The sequence below is a fragment of the Physella acuta genome, unplaced genomic scaffold (assembly GCF_028476545.2).
Source record: "Physella acuta isolate Inbredline_101_S28 unplaced genomic scaffold, ASM2847654v3 ptg000416l, whole genome shotgun sequence".
In the NCBI taxonomy this organism is placed as follows: domain Eukaryota; kingdom Metazoa; phylum Mollusca; class Gastropoda; family Physidae; genus Physella; species Physella acuta.
Window position 1 is genome coordinate 333,059 of NW_026731935.1, and position 22,694 is coordinate 355,752.

The 22,694-nt window shown below is 31.6% G+C and overlaps 1 protein-coding gene across 1 annotated transcript; it reads right to left on the bottom strand.

Moving 5' to 3' along the window:
• Window positions 1–1,166: 1,166 nt before the first annotated feature.
• Window positions 1,167–22,047, bottom strand: LOC131942647 (protein phosphatase 1 regulatory subunit 7). Its single transcript, XM_059302545.1, has 9 exons — window positions 21,928–22,047; window positions 15,879–16,006; window positions 14,897–14,962; window positions 14,621–14,751; window positions 6,785–6,947; window positions 6,514–6,630; window positions 3,365–3,469; window positions 3,169–3,255; window positions 1,167–3,076 (listed from the first exon to the last, which is right to left on the bottom strand). The coding sequence occupies exons 2-9, from the start codon at window positions 15,996–15,998 to the stop codon at window positions 2,885–2,887; spliced, it is 981 nt and encodes a 326-aa protein (XP_059158528.1). The 5' UTR covers window positions 15,999–16,006; window positions 21,928–22,047; the 3' UTR covers window positions 1,167–2,884.
• Window positions 22,048–22,694: the final 647 nt, after the last annotated feature.

Below are 22,694 nucleotides of genomic sequence, written 5' to 3' on the forward strand. Positions count from 1 at the left end.
AGATTAAATGATTGTGTTTAACTAAATGTACTGAATTAAAATAAATAGGCTAATTATTAGGCCTAGGCATACTTAATACTTTGCAGAATTAGATGAACACTTATAATTAATATATAATTAAAAATAAATTAACTAAATCTAGATTCTATATCTAAATTAACTAGCGCCTATTTCTTATTAGAATCTAGATATCTAGAACTAGATTAGTATAGGCCCTATTGGCTATTAGATTAAATTAGATCTAGAATCTAGATCTAGAATTAAACTAGATCTAGGCCTAAAGCCTAAAGCTAGATTATGTTTAATTTTTGTTTATCTAATAGGCCCCTAATATCTATCTAGTATCTAGATCTAAAATATAAATAGTAAATAGGCCTAGTGTCCAATAATATATTATATAGATCTAGATCTATAGATCTATAAAAAAAACTGATACTGATACTTGATTGAAATGATTGTCTTGAATTTCAAAACGTAGTAGATCTAGATCTAAGTAGAATCAAGATTTTCTAGTAGTTAGATCTAGACTCTAGCTAGATCTAGAGTTTTTTCAGACTCGCAAACTGTGGCAACACACTGAAAACACGCAAAAAAAGCACAACTGAATTAATTATGTAGGGCCTACACCCTATTTTAACACTCTAAAACTTACAAAGATATTTACGACTTAAGTTTTTATAACATACTGTGCGAATATTTAATAATTATTACATTATAAAGAAGTCACTACAAAATGGCGCGAAAAATCGATCTTTGCTGACACGATGTGTTCTCCCTTATACTTAAGGTCAAGTAGACATTTTAATTATGGAATAGACAGAGTTAACATTAAAGTAATTAAACAAGAGGTTAAATTATAAAAACAGGTGATAATTTAAAATTTAATTAATTAATAATTATTACCTTGTAATGACGCTGAGTTCCTTGAGTAAGAAAATAAAATCAAACACAAAGAAATTCTACGGGCGGCCAGTCTACATGTCTCGATGCCTTTTCAAAAGTACACACCGTGTAAAAGTGGCCAGCTGCTTCCATGTTGACCTGCATTTAATAGCTTACACGGACAATGAGTTCAACCGGAAGTCAGCCAAATCGCTCCGACGTGGTCGCCATGAATTCCCTAGCAATGGCGGTTGTTAGGCAAGCCGCGCAACAACCTAATAACAATGGTTTAGGATGGCACTGGAGTTGCATTTAGGCTAGCTCTATAGCAGTATAGATTTTGTGACAAAACTGCTTTTTTTTTGAGAGAGCACATAGAGAAAAAAAATTGCCCACCAAATGAATGCAAACAATGTGTGTAAAAAGAGTGGAGAATTAGTACTTTATTAAGCAAACTAATTAATTTTTAAATAGTTAATCTTCTAATTAAGTCTTATTTTGTGTGACATTGCATTGTCATCAAGTTTTTATAACCCATGACAGACAACAGACAGTGGAATCAAGATAAAAATTTGCAAGGAACAAATTCTGAGGGTCACTGGAAATCACTCAAAAGTTGACAGTAATTGACATATAGGAATTAATACTCTAGTTACAGGCTTGAAAAACCAGAAGTAAAGTAAGTAACACTTCTGGAAATCGCTCAAAATTTGATAGAATACTACAAATTAGATATATGTATATTGGAATTTAGTCAACCTAACTGAAAGGCAATCATAGGGTCCTCATGTTATTGTATTTACAGACTGATAGGCAAGAATGCAAAGCTAAAATTTTCTGACTCAGAGTTGTAACACATCAAAATTTGTAAAACTCTTGATGGATTTTTTGCAATATGACTACACTTCCTTTATATTTTATATTCTGCATATGAGAAAGAAAAAACAAAATGTTTCATTAAATTATTAAAGAATTAAAATATACAAACATAAAAATAGCACAGTAACAGGGACCTCTTAACAGTCCAGGCATACAATTTTTTTATTCACATATGGCTAGACAAATAAAACAAAAAATCATTATAGGCCTACAAGAAAATAGTCTTAATTTATTATCTGAGTCTAAATGTTTTATAATGTACAAATAATACATAAAAGTAAATCAAATTTCAGAAATATAAAACCCTAACCATTTAACATTTCAATTAAAAATGCTAAACAAGAATATAATGTAGTTACTAGATTTGTTAACTTAAAGCCTCATACCTGCAAGACTTTATGTAAATAAAAGTACTATAAATAGAGGTCACATCAGACTACCAAGAAGGAAAACAAAACAGAGTTGCAAGCGATTAATGCCATATCTTATTCAGTTGTGGATATATTAAATGAATGTTCAAGAATTTTTAGTTAGCCAGTTTCACATATTTTTATTAAATTTTCAAAAGCAATAAGTATACTTCCTATCAACTAAAGAGAATTTTAAAAATGACCTCATAGAAGTAAAAAATTAAATTGGTGCCTTATTTAAAAAATTAATTTAAATGACAAGAAGAAAGTAAAATAAAAACTGTCACAACATTATGACAGAAAAGTATTATTATACGTCAATGAATGAGAAAAATCAAGCATTGAATTGAAGAGAAATAGCTAAGTGTAACCCATTATCCAGGTTGAGCTAACAATGTGTCTCAGAACATTATAAATGTATGCATGTTGAACTAGCACAGTTTTAACAAACTATAAAATAATTTTTGTGTTTAAAAATTCTGTTTTTAAATGCTCATTAATTTCACACTAGTTCCAAAATTTCATTTTAACAAAACAATACAATATTAAACATTTAAAAAATTAAACAATTTACAGATTTCAGTAGTATGCTAAAACATACACATATTTGTTTAATTTTTACATCAAACACTGATAATGTCCTATTTGATTTTGAGAACAATTTAACATCACAATACCTATACAGATACATTGAAATATCTTGATGAACCTTACTATCTAGCAAGCGTAGCATCAATTTGCCTCACCCATGGTAGTGTTAACATTACCTTTCTTCTGTAATTAGGATCCATTTGTTTTTGGGAATCAAAATAAATAGGGTTTCTCTCAAGATAAACTGTCTCTAACTTTTTTAACTTGGTCAATGCTTCCACTTCATCCCATGATTCCACTAAATTGTCATTGAACTGTAATTAGAAAGCAATTGCATATCATTAAAATGGTGTTGGTACAATGATGTTAATGTTAAGTACACATTAAATCAATTTTAACAGTTTACCCAAAACTCTGCCAATTCTTCAAGTTGACTGATATTTTCTATCTTCTTTATTCTGTTTCCTGCTAGGTCTAGAGTTGTCAGTTTTGTCTATAACAAAGGAACAATGAACACAATTTTATGAAGTCACAGTTTACCTATGTTTTTATTTCTAATGAAAACTAAATAGAACATAGATAATTATAATGGTTTGGCTTACACAAGCTTCAAGCCCTTCTATCTTTTCAAGGCCATTATGACTTAAGTATAGCTCATCTAACTCAGTCAGATTCTCTAAGCCTTCAATTTTTAGAAGTCTATTGCTCTAAAAAAGAAAAATTATTGATACATTAAAAAAACACATCAAGTATAAATACTATTCCTTCCTTCCACATAAAAACTACAAAATGTGTACATTGAAGTCATATATATTTTAAACAGGGTAAATTTAAAAAAACTCAAAGCATGGTACAAATGATGTTTGAGACTCCTGCTTCGAGTACTACAGTAAAATAATTAAAGAATTGTAATGACTCCAGGTCCATATGTAGCCACAGCAGAGTTCAATTGATATAAGCATACAAGAAGTGAGATTATTCTGAAATTTATGAATTAATATACTACTGCTTAAGGGGGTTGGCGCTGGTAAAAACTCTTTTAATACTCGTTAGAAAACAATTATTTCTTTACAGCTTTTATTTAACTCACTTCCTCTGTCTGTCTAGATCGAAACGTCTGAGCGAAATTGCAGGCACTTCTGACAGATAAGGTTCTTAGTTGGAACGTGGGTCAAGACATGAAGACAATGCAGCATGACATTGAATTTGACTTAATTGGTTGCCTGATTAATTTTTTATAAATTAAAATTTTGTCCAAATTAGTAGGTTGTCTCATCAAACTATTCCGCCCTATGAGACACGCGTCATCACGTTCAATAGGTGCACAATGGTTTTTAGTCACGTCACTCTATTGTAAATAAAACATGTAAAGTACTAAAAAAAGGTAAGGAATGAAGAAAAAGTCCCAGATTTTTGGAAACGGGGAATCATTATCAAATTACCCAAAAAGGGCGACCTTAATGTTTGTGAGAACTGGAGAGGCATTAATCTTCTGTAAGTACCAGGAAAAGTCTTCTGCAGAGTCCTATTACAAAGAATGAGGAAAGGAATTGATGGGATCCTTCGTGAAGAACAAGCTGGCTTCAGGGCCAACAGGTCATGTAACGACCAAATATTTGTCTTGCGCACTATAGTGGAACAGTCCCTGGAGTGGAATTCGTCTCTCTACATCAACTACATAGATTTCGAGAAAGCATTTGATAGCATCCACCATCCATCATTATGGAAGATACTAGAGCTATATGGCTTTCCAGGAAAAGTCATAAACATACTTAAGGACATGTACTATGATAACCAATGCTGTGTGCGACACGAAAATCAGCAAAGTGAATGGTTCAAGGTAAAAACAGGAGTCAGACAGGGCTGTGTCATCTCACCTGTCATCTTTTTGGTGGTAATAGACTGGATTATGAGAAGAGCCACTGAGGATAAGCCAAGAGGAATTGTTTGGGAACTTACCAACCACCTAGAGGACTGTGACTTTGCTGATGACTTGGCTTTACTTTCACATGCCCAAAAAGACATCCAAGCGAAAACCACAAGAATAGAGCAAATTGCCAAAAGCGTTGGGCTAAAGATAAACTCCGGAAAAAACCAAGCTAATGAAAATAAAAACCAAAAGTGCTCTCAAGACCTTTGCGAATGGAGCAGAGCTAGAAGAGGTCGAAGACTTTAAGTACCTCGGCAGCTATATATCAGCAAATGGCAGCATGGAGAAAGAAATTGCCACCAGAATAGCAATGGCAGCACAAGCTTTCAACAGACTCGCTAAGATCTGGAAATCATCCTCACTGCAGCAGAGAACTAAAATAAGGATCTATAAGTCTAATGTACGTTCTGTACTCCTCTATGCTGCAGAGTCATGGAAACTAAACAAGAAAGTAGACAGCCGACTCAGAGGCTTTGAAAGAAGATCCCTCCAACGCATCCTCATGAGCAAAAAAAGACTCCCCAACATGGCGCTGAAGTGGAACCCACCCGGAAAGAGAAGTAGAGGAAGACCACTGGGAACATGGAGGAGGGAGATGGAAGAAGAAGTACAGGCTACTGGCAAAACCTGGCATGAACTAAAGTGGCTCGCCCAGGACAGGGTGGAATGGCGGAGATTTGTTGTTGCCCTATACTCCACAGGGAGTGATGAGGATTAAGTAAGTAAGTAAAGTACTAAAAAAAATTAATAAAAACATTTTAATAACAAGCTTTTATGTAATAATGCACTAAAAAGGAGAAAAATTATACACTATTTAAATAACTATAAAGTGTGGGTCTCTTCCTGAATATTAGTAAAGGAATCCAATAGATACTAAAGTGACTCAAGCTTTTCTTTATAGTTATTTAAATAGCAGTCTATAATTTATTTTCTCCTTTTTAGTGCATTAATACATAAAAGCTTGTTATTAAAACGTTTTTTATTAATTTTTTTAAGGTACATCCGGATAAGCGTTTCCATAAAAAAGCTTTTTTTGGAAAAATCATGGTAACTATGACAAGGGCGACCATCCTGAAAATTAACCCCTTCGTAGGTTTTCCACCATTTATAAAATATTTTATTTTAAGCCCAATAAACAATGAATTCATAATCTTCTAATCTTCTACCATATTTTGGGGCACTCAGCAAAAAATTTTAAGTGCATATCTTCAAACTAATTTTTTATGAATTTTCAAATTGTAGGTCCCTTAAAAACACTAGTTTTAATGCCCCATAATTCCCCAAAATGAAATGTTTTGAATTTTGAATTTAATTTTTCAAGATGGCCACCATTGTCATAGTTAACAAGATTTTTTTAGTGGAAATGCAAATTCAGATGTACCTTAAAAAAGCTGTAAAAAAATAATTGTTTTGTAATGAGTATTAAAAAAGTTTTTTTTATTGGCACCCACCCCCTTAATGACAAAATACTTGTAGTAAATGTTTCTATATGTAAATAAACACATTAAGTATATCATCAGGAAATTTAAATTTTATTTAGAAAAAAATCGTTGCTTGAATAAGCAAAAAGAACCAGACTCAAAGTGTTCTGGGTAAGGTTAATTTCTAAAACTTGCTTACCAAGAATTTATGAGTATTAAATTACATACAATTTTACATTAGTATATTAATTTACTTTAATTTTAAATTCAATGCTCTAGGTTAAGAATCATATATTTAAAAAAATATAATAGTAGCCTAATAGTTTATATATTTTTAAAAATTTAAGACATTCTATTATGTAAAAGAAGAAGGGCAGAAATGCATATTAAAAAATTGCACCTGTATGCTGAGACATGAGAGACGAACTAATGTACTCAGCCCATGAAGTTTTGAAATTTTATTTTTACCAAGGTAGAGACTGTGAAGATTCACTAAGTTGTCAATACCTTCAATAACCTGTATAGACAAATGTAAATCTTTAGTATTAAAAAGAAAATTACATAACAGTATTCAGTATCTCATTCCAGCTTAAGTTATTGCCATTTTTTAAATTATATGTATTACATTTAGATAAATAGAATTGTTATCACAAACTAATATAATACTGTACCCTGATTCTGTTATCCCCTAGTTCCAGCATTTCTAAATGAACAAGGTGGTTGATATTTTCAATTTTGCTTATTTTGTTATTAACTAAAAAGAGTTTCCTAAGATTAGTAAGAGTTTCAAGTCCTTTTATTTTCCTCAATCGGTTGTAAGATAAGTCTAAGTGTCTGAAAAATAGAATTTAAAATTTTTATTACAGAGTAGTTCAACTGGGCCTTAATAATATTAAGTAGCTAGTTGAACAAGTAAATAAAATATGACGTCACAGGCTCTAAACCTTTAGTGCACAAAAAAATCTAATTCAAATGTAGTCGTTCGCAATTGGTATTTTAACCGTTTAAAAACAATAGAACACGATTATGATTCCAATCATATTTGCAATACTTATTAGCAGCGGTTATTGACCGCCACCGCCGTATAATTTTTAGTTCAACTTTTTACTTGTTTTTGTTAATCTCATATTGAATTTAAAAGGTGAGTATTCAAAAATTTACTTAAAATAGCAAAACATTGAGACTAACTCTGTTTTTAGTGGAATTATCTTTATTATTTATTAAGCTTCCAAACTAGCATATTTATTTTAGGTTTATCCGTTTAGCAGACTATGCAAAATGTCTCACAAACTAGGTACCCTATTAGCGGTATCAATACTGCATTTTCATGTTCCTTCGTTTTATAGGAATTATGTCACCAATTTTTATACATTTTTTTCTTAAAGAATGTTAATAATTAAACTAGTAAATGAGTAGATTCAAAGATGATAAATTAACCTTTTTAAAATAGTAAAAATTGTATGAATTGAGCTAATATGTTGCGGCCTTTACTACATGCTACTAATGATTGCATTAGGTATACGATAACTCAACACATAGTTGAAATTAAGTTATACATAGAATGATTTAAAACTAAAAATAATGACACTAGGTTCGATTTGAGTAAGACTATACAATTTTTAGTTTGATTTTTTAACTACGAAAATCATCTTTTTCGTAATGCATTATAGTAGAAGCTTAAATCTAAAAATCGAGAAAAGCGGTATTGCTAATGTTTGGTCGCTTTGTCTGTTGGTATTTAGATCAATTAAAATAAGAAAACATTCAGACTTAATTTGAATTTATTGTGAGTCGGTACATTTTTAATGTTATTTTCACAAATGTTTTTACTTTCTTCAGACGTTCACAAGCTGTAAAGCCCGACTAACATAATAGACCCATAGACCTAAGTATTAGCGATATCGATACTACCTTTCTCCGCTTTCGTATTCCGTTATATTTATATTATATTATTATACCATTAGGTCTATTTAAAATGTAAAATAAAGATGTATCTAAGCTGTCTTAAACATAAGCCAAAGGTGGAAATTATTAATTGAACAGTGGTTGATTAAATTCACCAAGTAGACTGTGCGGGATCCAAATCTTATTAATATAAGAAATATTAGTTAAAAACAGAACATTTTACGAATGTGTTCATTCTATTGTAACAAGCTGAATGTGTACACTGATAGTCTTCATTTATTTTGTATCCCATTAGTTTATCTTGCTAAAGAATAAAACATACCCTTGTAAAGAAATGTCTATATTTATTTGCTTGATACTCACACTCAAATAACGGCTGTATCAGGAGGGGGGAGACTTTCTGAATTAAAGATCGAGTCGGGTGCTAATTGAATTGCTTTTTTTAAGTTAGTGTGATTGATTTTTTTTCGAATAGTACATCTAATAAACCGGGAGTGATCTCCCCTAAACTTTCTCGAATATTCTTATATAAAATAACAGGGGATGGGAACTCGGGCTATAGACATGATTTTTAATCCATTTTAAATACTTAAAGTTTTAAAAATAGAATAAAATCTCGTAGACAAATTAATTGCACACCAAGTGAACGCCAAATAAAAAAGCGCATAATAGTGCGCAATATTATTAGTACTTTTAAAATTTACATTAGTTTTTTGAGAAATCGGAAGTAGCGTAAATTACTACTTCCGGTCAACGGAAATTACTCAAAATTTAACAGAAGGTAGAGAATTAGATCTTTTACTTACATATGAAATTTCGTTTATCTATCTGAAATAGTACTCAAGTTATAGGCTTTTGAAAAATTCAAAGTAGGAAAAGTACCACTTCCGGTTATCGGAAATCGCTCAAAAGTTGATACGGATCTACGATTTTGATAAAATACTTATATATGAAATTTCATCAACCTAGCAGTAACGGTACTCAAGTTATCGTGTTTACACACGGACAGATAGACAGACACACAGACAAGATTGCAAAATTATGTTTTTCCGTATCAGTGAGGTGTAAAACGTCGAGATTTGTAAAAATCTCGATTTTTTTTTTTTGCACGATTACAAGACTTTCTCTATACTTCGTTTATACGAGAAAGTAAAAATGAAGCTGAAAGTATATAAAGTATGGTTGATAAGTTAGCTATGTAGTCCTGGGGTAGCTTTTGCTTTTCTAAACGTGATAGGGAATTGAATCTGCCCTTTATCGTCCACAAATAAAGGCACCCTTTGTAACACACATATGATTCCCCTCCCCGTTCCATAGCTTATCCTCATTGTTGCCAGACGTTTTTCCAGACCCTGTATCCCCAAGCTTTTGTTAAATGTTATCACAACTGGACAGTGTGGTCTAGTATGTAGATCGCCCGCTAACTAAACTGATAGATCGGTACCCGACCTGGTGATCGTAGGTCATCCCACGACCAAACTGTCCATCACGTTCAAAACCAGGTGGCAAGATGTCGTATTTAAAACTGGAGACAAAAGATGGACAGAAACCCTTGTGTCTAGCGTCTGTCTACGTAGCTGTGTGAAATGCTCGATTCTTGATAACGTTGCTGTTTATTTCGCACCAGCTATGTTCAGTTATCTAACGACACCCAAAGATTATCTCTTAACTGACATGCTTCCAATTAGTCAAAAACCCTCATATATGTTGCACTGTACTGAGCTGTCTCTATGATACGGTTTACCTAGGAATTAGGAATGTTTATTTTTTTTTACTCAGCCAGTTTCTTTTATTTTTACTATTACTATGAGTCATAGTAACAGTTCCACACCAAAGTGAACTTAAAATTCCAGGAGAATTCCAGTTTTTCAGGAGAAAAACCAAAATTTCAGGACATAATTTAACGTTTTAATGGCTTAACACCCCCCCCCCCCCCTTGCTACTGAGAAACATATTAAGCCTAGCAATCATAGCCATATCCCAGTGTCAAGTGTCTTAATTCCTCTCCACCTCACTAATGTCAGCCTCCGTACTAACAATGTCAATAATAATAAACAAACAGAACTGCTGAAACCATGATTTATCTTTTAAAAATGGACATGGTATCATGATTTAAATGGAAGTCTTCAAAAGTAAATAGCCTAACTGTAATTTTAGCTTTTTACCATTTGATGAACAAGTAGATCAACCTGAGTAGCTTAGATATAGCCTACTAGAAAAAAAACTGTACTTTGGAAATAAAACATTTCAGCCAAAAATAGAATATAGTTTTCTGATAGGTAACTTCGAAGTCGTTTTTTTTAAAATTGCCAGTAGCGTATTCCCCCCCCCCCCCCCCCCCCCCCCAGCTAGACACGGTAGCGCAGGGTCAGTTTGAGTTAATCTAAGCTTACAGTTGGCCTGTAGTATACTGCTGATGACATCACTAGCAGGGTCACACCGAGCTCACTTCATATACCCAACCAGCTGTCCTCCCTCCCCCACCCCGCCTTGGGAAAGAAACTGAGATGTGGGGATGGGAGGGTGGTAGTATTACAACACGCATGTAAATAGAAAGTAGATATAGGGCCTATCAGACTATGATTCCAATTAGCTGGGCAAAATCTAGAATTGGGCCTACTTGAAATTTCTAATTAAAAAAATAAAAGAACTTCAGGCCTATCAAACTGAGCCGCACTCATAGAAGTGAGCAAATAATTAAACCAAACCTACAGGTAAAAGACAGCTATAGGTCTATAATTTGAAAATTATGCCTTGTATGTGCAGAATCAAAAAAGCAGAACATTTTACTGGGGGAGGTCAGATCTGATTACCTAGAGATCTAACGCACGAAAAAAATATACGCTAAAATTATCCACGCGAGTAAAATTTCAGGACAGTTTACAAAATTTCAGGAGAAATGTTAAAATTCCAGTTTTCCGGATTTTTAAAATTCAAGGAGAATTCCAGGACATCCTGAAATTTCAGGAGGCCGCGGGAACCCTGTATGACGTTTGAGTTAAATGATTAAATCTATCCAGTGGTATATTTTTATTTAAATAATTTCAATAGACCACTTTTAAATTAAATAATTTATTAATATCTTAGTAGAGACACTCTTTGCAGTTGTAAATGCATTAAAAAAATACTTATTTGAAAATTTTATAATTGTGCGCCTACGCAGAGTTATTTCCCTTTCGCCTTTTTTCTATACTCTCGAATTGACCAATTTTTGTTTTCATTTTCCATAGGCTTATTGTCCCCGCAATTTTTACACTAAACCGTCATATCTAGTGAACCGTTTATTCTATAAACATAAATTTGGTATCATTTTGCAACAATTAGTCCCCTTAATACAACCCCATCGTTATTTTGTCATTTTAATTATTTAAAAAATTGTGTGCAACTAGCTAATATAAAGATGCCACATCTTACCCCAACCCACTACCACATAGTCAATGTGCCTACACACACCTTAACTCCTTCCCGTTCCTTGTGCAAATCAAAGTTCATGTTTCCAATTTATACAATGTCAAAGTTAGTCAAAGTTAAATGAAACGGCACAAGTAATTTTTTAATTTTTGAGTAGCAAACATAAATATCAGTTACCAGATAGAAAATTTTTAAACTGATACTCTCAACAAAATAATGCAAGAAATTCAATAAATTTATATCAAGTTAATTTTCCAATTAATACAATGTTAAATTGAAATAAAACCTAAGTGGTGAACAACAATCTCAAACAATTTGATTGCATTAGCTGGGAACAGTGCGTCCCGAAGAGAATATGATTGCTAGCTCAAAATGTCCAGAGTTCAGACCCCTTAGGCAGATGAGGCTAGTTAACCGAGGACAGCAACCCATCTAGGAAAGAAAACTACAAAATAAAAAAAAATGCTGCTTTGCAGATTTTTCTTAGGTAGACAAAGACTATGGAAGCAGATCCCAAAAGAAAAGCAGTCTGAAGTCAGAGTCAATGGGCTATATAGAGCATAACATAATTTGTATTGGAGGAAGTCTCCTCCAAAATTACTATTAAGAAAATTATTAAATGAAAATTATTTTATTAGCTGATAAGCAAACTAAACTTAAATTTTTAAATACTATTATAATTAATGCTGTTGTATTTTTTATGATTTGGCATGTTAATTTCTGCTAATAGGATGAAAATTAAAGTGTTAAAAAGAAAAAAAATAACAAAAGTGTGTATAGACTTTTATAATAAATACATAAATAAGTTTTGTAAATGTTAAAATACTGGCTTTTTTAGTATAGTATGGTCCATGACTTTTTCTGGTAGTATTAAAGTCTTTCAAAAACAAGCAACCCACAATGCATTTTATATATGTATGGTAAGGTAATAATTTTTTTTGTTAATCACCATAGTAATTTCAATGAGTAAGAATATCTTAAACTTTTATAGTATTAATATAATTTATACATTATGTTAAAAGTTTTAAAATAATAGAAAATAACACTGTTAATAAACTATTAAGGTGAGATTTATATTGTTTATAACTTAGGAGCATACATTATAAAGATTACATTACAGTTAAGTATCTTCTAAGTCAGTTAACCTGACTTCAATACAAGTGGTTCACTTGGGATCCTGAACCCATGATGCCTCCTGACCTATATGCGCATAACTTGACCAATAATGATGGAGTTTTACCAGTGATGCTGCTGTTTGTCAAATTTTAGTTAAAAAGCAAAACATTACACAAAGTAGGTTTTTAAACTGGTTATAATTAACAGGGATGTGACCAGACCAGGGAAAAAAATTAGGAAATTTTCTCCGGACAAGAACTCAATATGTTTTATCTATTTTTTTAATCGCAGTTAAAGCAGTCTCACGCCATTACTGTTCTAATTAATCGTTTAATATAGCTAATATTATAAATAAAAGAAGTTTATGTTACATTGAAAGTCTTGTCGAATTGCAATTTAATGTTTAACTTATAAACAACTTTTTAAAAAAAAATTACAATTACAATGTAACAAAAGTGGCAGTTAAGTTCAACATTTAGCTAATTTAAAGTGTACTAATGTAGTCTAGTTACACTTTTGTTTTCAATTTTAAATTATGCCTTATACTCTTTTAAAGATTGGCATGGTAAAAATGTTAGTCTTCAACTGTAAAATGCCTAGATTCAGATTAATTGTAATTTGAAAGTTTTGGGTTCAGGTGATGGAAAATGAAATTGACCAGATTAGCTGAAATTAGAAAGGGTCTGATATGTGAACCAAAGTTAACCATTTCGATAGCCAAAACACATTGTTATTTTTGTTTTTGGAATGGCTTAACTGTAAATTGTTTGAGGTCATCCATAAATGACGTCACGTTTTTTTTTTTACGATTTTTACCTCCCCTCTCCTCTCCATCATAAAAGACAGACCCCCCCCCCCTAAAATGACGTCACACCTCAGCCAAAAACCGCTCCACCCTCCTCAATATTGAATTTGAATTTTTTTTTAAACATCGTTTTTTTTTTCTAAAAGATTGACTGAGCTCGACCAACGTAGGATATTTTAATTAATTTATATTACAATTTTTTAAAAGTTTTCTGAAACGCGTAATAGCGGCTAAAATTCAGTTTCTAACATTACTTTTTTAAAATAAAAAAAAAATATGACGTCACACTATCTGACCCCCTCCCCCTCAATACACGTCACAAAATTACGGATCCCCCCCCCCCCCACTACGAGTGTGACGTTGTTTATGGAAGACCCCTTATTAATAACAGTCCATGTCGTATTTTTTCTTCGGAGTCACGTTGAGTTCAGTTTTTTTTTAAATCTTTAGGCCTATAGCATAGGTATTGCAGGAACAGCTATTTGAAATTACTGTGACGTCATTTTAATTTTTTTTCCCACAAGCAGTACCAAACACGTACTTGGGGGTCAAGGTGAGGTCACAAGAGCCACGGTTGCTACAAGGGGGGTGTAGTCTAGTCCTTATAGACATAGTCACCTTTTGCAAGGATTTTAATATTAATTTTAGATAGCTAAATAAAATAAAATCAGATAGAAACTGTAGATTTGGGTGGGTTTAAATACAGAAAGATAAATTAGGCTATATCGATAGCTAGATTACCAGGCTAGGGAGATGCGAGTTTCATTTGAAGAAAGGCATTATTTTAGAGTACTTTTTCCCGTGTTTTTGATAAACATTCAACTGATATCAGCGGAAAAATTTGGACCAAAAAATTGCGTTCTGAAAAATACTGAAATTCGCAGAAATTCTGAATCTTGACCTAGATCTAGATCTATGTTTCATCTTAATCTAGCACCGTCAGACCTAGCGCAATCGTCTAATTAAAAAGAAATGTGCATATTTGACCTAAGTACTGTAATTTTCGATTTAAATACTAATATATGGAATGCGCAAGTCGGCCGTTTCAGTAGATGTCATTTTCGTTTTTTTTTCCTAATTTTTAAAACTTCGGCAAAAATCGAAGATCGGCGGAAAAATTCGGCAAAAATGAAATCAGCGGAGGAAAATTGCAGCTGAAACGGAAAAATCGGATTTCCGCTAAAATTCGGAAAAGTCACATCCCTGAATTAATCTAAATTTGTATTAGTACTCTTATTCTTAAGTGTAACTAATTCTTAGGAAAACTTACTCCAAATTGACAAGAGCTTCTAAATTGGTGATTTCAGTTATTTGATTATCATACAAGTCAAGTTCTCTTAGATGTATAAGTGTATTCAGCCCTTCGATTTGCTTCACCAAATTTTGTCGAAGGCAAAGTGTCTAAAATTATAAAAAGCTGAATTTTAACATTCTACATATCTTGAAATAAAAAAAGTTTTAAAATAAACAGATAAAAATATATATATATATACTAAATAAAAAATGAAATCTTTTTAAGAACTAAAAGTTTAAAAAAAGATAATACCTCAACACAGATAGTTGTTTCCAAGTTGGTAATTTTTCCTATTCGACAATGATTGAGATCAATATCCTTATGAATGAAAATATAGTTATGATATTATACAGGCCTAAGAAAAAAGCATGATTTATAAAATATAAACAATACCAAAATAAAACAATGACAAATAGAGAAATAATTTAAATAACAATTTTTTTTTGGGCAAGCATCTTAGTATTCATGCCATTTTCCATTACAATAATGTCTGTTTTTTTTCAAACAGCATTGTGATATTCGTATATTGACCAATTCGTAATGCTATAATTAAAATACACCCTCAAGGCTATTAAGCACAAAGAAAAACCCATCAATATGGAGGAGATTAAAGTGGAAAATTTATAACATCTTTTTGGAATTTTGGAAAGTAGGGTCACCCATTAATAATGACATACCCCAGATGTTGTCACAGTCACAGGGTTGGGTGTAAGTAAGTGTGACATCACACTGTTATATTTAAAAAAGGGATCTTTTAACTTTTTTTTAAAACAGAATTCAAGTTGTTTTTACATTTTACTTTTAGAATATATTTTCTTTTGTCAAAATGTAATCTATAAATACAGTAAATTAAATAAATGGGTCCAACCAATGTTAACATATTTCAAGTTTAATTGTGAAATACCATTCTAAGCTAATATGAGTTCCATTTAGGGGAATTATGGAGAAGGATAGTGAAAAGAGAGGCAAGGGTTGCAGGGCTTGTGTGGATGCAAATAAAGAGAGCTACCCAAAACAAACTAGTCTAATGAAAAGGGATGGCTACAGCCCTTTGCTCCTCAAGGGCCCCAGGGGAATAAATCAAAGTCAAGTCATGAGTTCCATTTAAAATATGAAACATAGTTTGCAATCATGTGTTCGGATAGGTATCCTTAATAAAATTGCATGCATTGACATATTATGATATTAATCAAGACCCATATTCTTATTAATATAAACAAATATAAAAGCTTACAATTGCATTTGGATCCTCAATGAGCAGTTCATTAAAAATCTCTTCTGAGTCTTCCTCAGCTTCTGAGTTTTCAGGACTATGAAAGGAATTGTGCTGGTGTGCGGGCTTTATATTTGCCATTCCACTGTCTATATGTTTTTTTAAAGGAAAAAAGAGGTGAATTTAAGAAAAAAAAAACAAAGAGAAGAAGCTTTCTGCAAAACTAGTTAGTAGTCATTGGCAATCAATATAAGAAAATACTTAGAATAATAGGACTAGACTTAGTAATCTTCAAAAATGTAGGCATTACCAGATCCTAAAACCTATGGTGGCTTATTATAGACTAGTAATTTTAGTAGATCTATACCCCACTGGTTTTATCCTATAGTACCGTTGTATGCCCTTACTCAAATAGTAACAGGCAGTTTGGCTTAAAACTACCGGGGTCATTTATTGTTATTTATCTAACTAATGTTTGAAATATGTTACTAAGATAAATATTAAATAATATTTAATATTTATAAATAATGCCATTCTTTGATGGTTGATGAATAAAAATGGATTTTTGGCAAAAAGAACTTAATTAAACTTGAACAGCCAGCTTGATATACTTCTATTAAAGCCTTGACAATGAGGTAACTTTTTCGTACATTACTAGCCGCGGCCGATTTTACGTACCTAAAACTAAAACGATAGATCACCGATTACCACAATATTTTAAGTTAAATATTAAATAGTAAATGGCCAAGGCTATTCCCAGCCGGTTGGGAATAGTCCCAATACGGCTATTCACAGTCGGCTGTCATTTCATGCTAAATATGGCTGTGAATAATATCTTAAAATAATAAAAGCATTTATTGTGACTGGGGAATGAGGTATAGATTAAGAGAGCAGTGCTATTTTTATTTTGTTATAAAAATTTTTTATTACTATTACAATTAAAGTTTAGTTTAGCTTTTAGGCTCATATCAGACATATCTTTATCTGCTACAGGCTACGTAGGTCATAGATGATCAATTATGCACTCTAAATCTATACACTAGAATAATTAGTAGGCCTAATTTTTTAAATAAATAATACTAATTACTAAAGCAGTGGTTCCCAACCTTTTTCGAGTGGCGACCCCCTTTTATAAAAATTAAGTGACCCGTGACCCCCATAGAATTAAAAAGCCGAAATTATTATGGAAATCAATAAGCACTAAAATAAGATTTTCTAGTAGACTTTCAATATGAACTTCTCTTGATAACTGTTTTAATACCATGAGTAAAATTGCATACTATTCACTAAACATTCACGGTTAATTTTTTTTTAAGTATTTTTTTTTTAACGCCAACCTATGTCATTATCATTATCTTAATTTTGTTGTTAATCGAAAAATAGTGTTCAAAATAAAATTATATTCTCGAAAAGTCAATCAATTTTACGTTTGGATATAAATGGTTAAATACTACACCAAAATTGTGTCTGAAGTTTTTCATCTTACGCGGAATCATTCTACAAATCAAAGAATTCATCTTGTAATTCATCGGGAATGCTGGCAACATCAAGGGAAGAAGAGAATGGATAATGCGTCAATGCAGTTCGTTTTCAATAGATTCAAGATGCCCAGAAATTTCTTCTTTCAAAATTTTAATTATCTCACAATTAGATTCATCTACCACACTGCAGAGTTTCTCAAATTTACAATATTTCCAAGATTTATTTTCTTCGCCGATTTTGCAGCTTTGATAAAAATGCCCCGAGATAATCTTGGAAAGTGATAATATTCGTTCATTTTCCCTGAAGCTTCAGGTTATGCTTATGTTGATGTTCGAACACATCTGCTAGGTATGATACTCTCTCCAACGACTCTATGTCGTTTTAAGTATACCAAAAGGTCTTGTTTCCTTTGCACTTCCAAGAACAATTTGATTTCAGATTTCAATTCAAAAACACGATTCACAACAATTCGTTTGACAGCCAGCGCACTGTAGCGTAGAAGAGCAGAACCTCGTGATCTTTATTCAGATCTTTGCTCAGTTCTTTGAAGGCTCCAGATTTTATATAATTTACGACTTATACAAGAAATGGAGTCTTGATGGCGATAGGTGAGTGAGGGGAGTGGTTAGGGAGCTAAATCTTTTCTGCTTTCTGAAAGCCCGATTTTGACCTAAACATAGATGGTGGATCATCAGTACAAACTCTCACAGCCGTTTTAACCCATTTTAATCATCCAATTTAAAAAAACGTATTTATTTTTCCATGCTATCTTCACAAAATAGCAACTCTTCTTTTCTATCATCCGCATGAATATAGACAAAGACCAGCAACTGCGAACACGAGCTCACGTCTGTTGATTTATCAACTTGAAAAGCAAACAATGGTGAAAGCTTGATTTCAATAAAAATGTGTTATTTAACATCTACGGACATGTAAGAATTAACTTCACCATCTTCAACATGCAGCGTTTGGTGAGATTTTCTCCCATTGTGATTTTTTTTTGCTTGGCATTTTCTGTCGCGACTTCATTTGATGCTTGCACTAATGCTGTGTTTCCTTGGTGAAAACTTCCTGTTCGATCAAGTCTCTGACGTACGTTTGCAACTAGCTTCATACCGACGAAAGAACTCCATATCTTTTTTGGTGTGTTTCGAATGACTCGTGTCAAATGACGTTTTAGTTTTGAAGATTTCATAAACTCGTGACTGAGAACAACTTTGTACAGTATGCTTTGCTTCTTCTCTATTCCCTTTCCAGTGATGTTATTAAAGCCGAATTTCAAAAATTCTTCTAAATATTTATGTTTTGTTTCAAATTAATAAGGTTTAGTATACCAGGTTGGGAACCCGTGTACTAAAGCATCAGTTTGGTAAAGTTTAGTTGGTTGCTCACATTGCTATTAACTTATCAATTATCATTAAAAATTCACATTATCACATAGAATAAATATCAGGTGAAATAGGATGTCCTTTTTTATCAGCTATAATTCACAGTTTCCATCACACTTTTTTGTTTTTTCTCTTTTTTTTTTTTTTTTTTTTGGGCTGATATGCCAACAATTACGTCACAAAAAAAAATTAACAAAAGTAACCCTTCGATGAGTAACTTAAGCAACTGAAAAAATATTTTGATATTAAGATTGAGAGGCGTACATTAAGAGTCATAAACATAAAAGCATCTGTTGGATTTGAACCCACACCTTCGCAGGCTTCTGGCACGGTAGCCACTCCCAATGACCGCTCGACCACACATCTTCATGCCTAGATAGGTAATTTTAACATTAAATCTAACAAAAACAGTCACGTGAAGGCGACTGTGAATAGCCCCAATACTCAATACGGCTATTCACAGTCGACTGTGAATAGACACTTCGTTTTAACTAGGGACTTGGATGACGTAGATTTTGAGGCACTAAAAACGAGAGTTTTCTGCCCATACCGAGTTTCGTCGATTTAGCCGTGCGGTCGCGGGTGATGATCGAAAAAAATTTTTTTTATTAAAAATCGCCGATGCTACTAATAATTTGATGACTGATTCTGAAAAACAAATGGATTTCATATGTTACGGTATTTTTGTTTTGAGATTTTGTTGAAGGTGAAAATGGATTTTTGGAGCCAAACTTTGGCTACGTAAAACTCTTTGTACCATAAAAACTTACTAACAAGGAAGGCCATTAAAAAGCCCTCCGACCATAATCACCATTTTTCTTTATGTGTGTAAATTTTCATAATGTTAATCGATAGCAAAGTATTTTTTTATAAATAGTTTAGAAAGTATAGCCTTAAGCCATTTTACGACTACCGGGAAAGACAGAGGTTGAAACCGGAAGTGTACTTGTGTTGTTAATGACGCCATTGCTCTCAATTGAATCGATTTGTAAATCCAGCAACATCCACACGAATCTGACTTTAAAATCATTTTAAACTATAGAATTATATTTTATATTGATAAAACTATGATTTTTTGTTGACTTTGTGCGCATATTTTCTATTTAGATTCATTTTTTTTTTTGTAATTTTGAGTTAGATCTAAAAATAGATTTCTGCGAAATTTTTCAAGTTGAATTATTGTTTCATTTTAATTGTATGGCCTAGATATAGATCTATATTGTTCTTGAATGAGTTCTATATTTTATATTAGCTATCATTATAGTATCTTGTGTACTTTCCACATTTTTCTTAAATTTTAAAGCTTGATATAGGCCTAGATCTAGAATCTAATATAAAATTCCATTTGCCTATCATTTGGTCTATAAATTTTCTTATAATAAGATATAGGCCAATAGGGTAATTCTATATTAAACATTTAGCCTTTTGATTGCTTTTCAAGCGAATTTTTATTACCAATATTACTAATATTCAAACATTTTAGGAGTCCTATATTTTCTTTATAGCTCTAGGACTTTGTTCATTTTAGATTTATTACTAAATTACTACAATCCTTGTACAATGTTCTGTCTTCATCTGTAGGCCTATTTGAAGTACATATGATACTACTGTATTTTTGCTGTAGTATACATCTCAGTTGCTTTTTTACTAGTCTTGGCCCTAGATAAAATGTACCAGTTCAGCAAGGGGATAGAGAATCAAAAGATGTGGATCTACTCATAAGCAACTTCAATGAAGGAGAAATAAGTCCACTTAAGAATGGATGTTGCTGGTTTTTATTACAGTTCCAAAAGCTATCAGTCAGAGGAGACACAGCTTCAGTAGATGTTTAATCAGATTTCATTTTTAAATCATTGATGGTGTTATTTTTTAAAGTAAAAAAGTGATACAAGCTAACAGACTTAAACATGTTATCCACACAGCATGAGATGTCACTTAAATATATGACAGATGTTTCTTAATTATAAAACTTACCTTTAACATTAAATGGTGATCATTACTCCACCAATAAAAAAAATCATTTCAATTATTAAATTATTTGTTCAACAATAATTGTAAATTAAATTATATCAATTCTATGATAACATACACATAACAGGGATGAAATATCATGCATATTGACAACATTTAGATACAATTTTAGTAATCTAAAATCAGTTTAGCATTGTACTTCTTTCTTGCAAAAAAGTAGTTGCGCAGAACAAAAATGACTTTTTAAATTTGACCAACATTGTAACAAAACCACATAAGCTAAGTGAAATATTTTTACTTTGTGTGGATGTATACAATGTTGGCACCAATTAGGCCAATTTTCATTAAGATATTCCATATAATAAAAAATTTGGCAACAGATTATGTGTTGCCTATAGCAGAATTTATTGTTTAAAATTAAGGGGGGTATATGAGTTTAAACCCCTTTTTCATTAAATAAAATATTTTTAAAATCAAATTTGAACAAAGGAAATATCAAAGTATATAATAACCTTCATGTTTATAATATTTCTTGCATATAAGCAAAGTAATCTAAAATCAGCTCAACATTGTACTTCTTTCTTGCAAAAAAGTAGTTGCGCAGAATAAAAATGACTTTTTTATTTTGTCCAACATTGTAATAAAACCACATAAGCTAAGTAAAATATTTTGACTTTCTGTTAATGTATACAGTGTTGGCACTATTCAGGCCAATTTTCAGTAAGATATTCCATATAATAAAAATTTGGCAACAGATTGTGTGTAGCCTATCAAAGACGCTTATTCAAAAATTTTAGGGGGGTGACCCTCTTTGTTTACATTATTTTTTATGATCATTCTCATCCAATTCAATTATTTTTATCTTACTCTTTTACTGATATCATAAGCTTGATCTTAGTGAATTTTCATTAAAAAATACCTGCTATTTAAAAAGTTACAGAGATTTTAGTTCGCATCCAAAAAAGTAGGGAAGCAAAAAATTGAGAAAACCCCATAGTAAAAAAACCCGAAAATTAAATACATTAAAAATTCATAACTTCGTAACCGTTTGAGCTAAAATTAAAATAAAAGTATCTTTGTTCTTGTCTAAATGAGCTCTATAAACTGGTGCTACTACATTTTTTATTTTTTTAAAAATGAAATTTCATCCAAGTCCCTAGTTTTAACAACTTTAAGCCATGATTTTAAGGCCCTAATTGTTGTTAATGAATTAAATTCGATACACCTACTTTTTCAAAGCCAAGGTCCAACTACTTTTCAACTAGATCTAATAGATATCTAGATTCTAGAAAAGATTCTAGAAGTAGATCTGCGTAATGTATTGTTACTAGACTATACTATTGTACTATTAATTTGATTTTTAAGTGAAATAGAAACCAACAGAATCTTAAAGAGGAAGTGACGCAAAACTAGTCAATTGAATCTTCTTTTGTAGAAATGGTGGTCGCTCTATCAATTATTAGATTCGCATTTTTTCATAAATAATGCTTAACCTTTTTGTCATATATATATATATATATATATATATATATATATATATATATATATATATATATATATATATATATATATATATAAGTTTGTGTTGCTTTTGTGTTTTCGTTTGTGTTCGTTTGTATTTGCATTTTGTTTGTATTGTGTTTATATATATATATATATATATATATATATATATATATATATATATATATATATATATATATATATATATATATATATATGTTAGGGGTCATCCATAAATGACGTCACGCTTTTTTTGACGATTTTTACCTCCCCCCCTCCCCTCCGTCACACTTCGTCACAAAAAGCCAGACCCCCCCCCCCTAAAATGACGTCACACCTCAACCTACAACCCCCCTCAAAATTGCAGTTGAATTTTTTTAAAACATTGATATTTTTCCAAAATCTTGTCTAAACTATTACAATTTATTAAAACAGTTATCTAAAACGCGAAATAACGTCTAAAATTCGTTTTCTAACATTGCTTTTTTATAAT

Excerpts from the sequence above, each read along its gene's own strand:
- LOC131942647 (XM_059302545.1), bottom strand. The coding sequence starts at position 15,998 with ATGGCAAATATAAAGCCCGCACACCAGCACAATTCCTTTCATAGTCCT. Across the intron at positions 14,963-15,878 it reads TTGAGGATCCAAATGCAATT|GATATTGATCTCAATCATTG; the intron begins GTAAGCTTTTAT and ends TTCATTCATAAG. Across the intron at positions 6,631-6,784 it reads TAGGGGATAACAGAATCAGG|GTTATTGAAGGTATTGACAA; the intron begins GTACAGTATTAT and ends TTGTCTATACAG.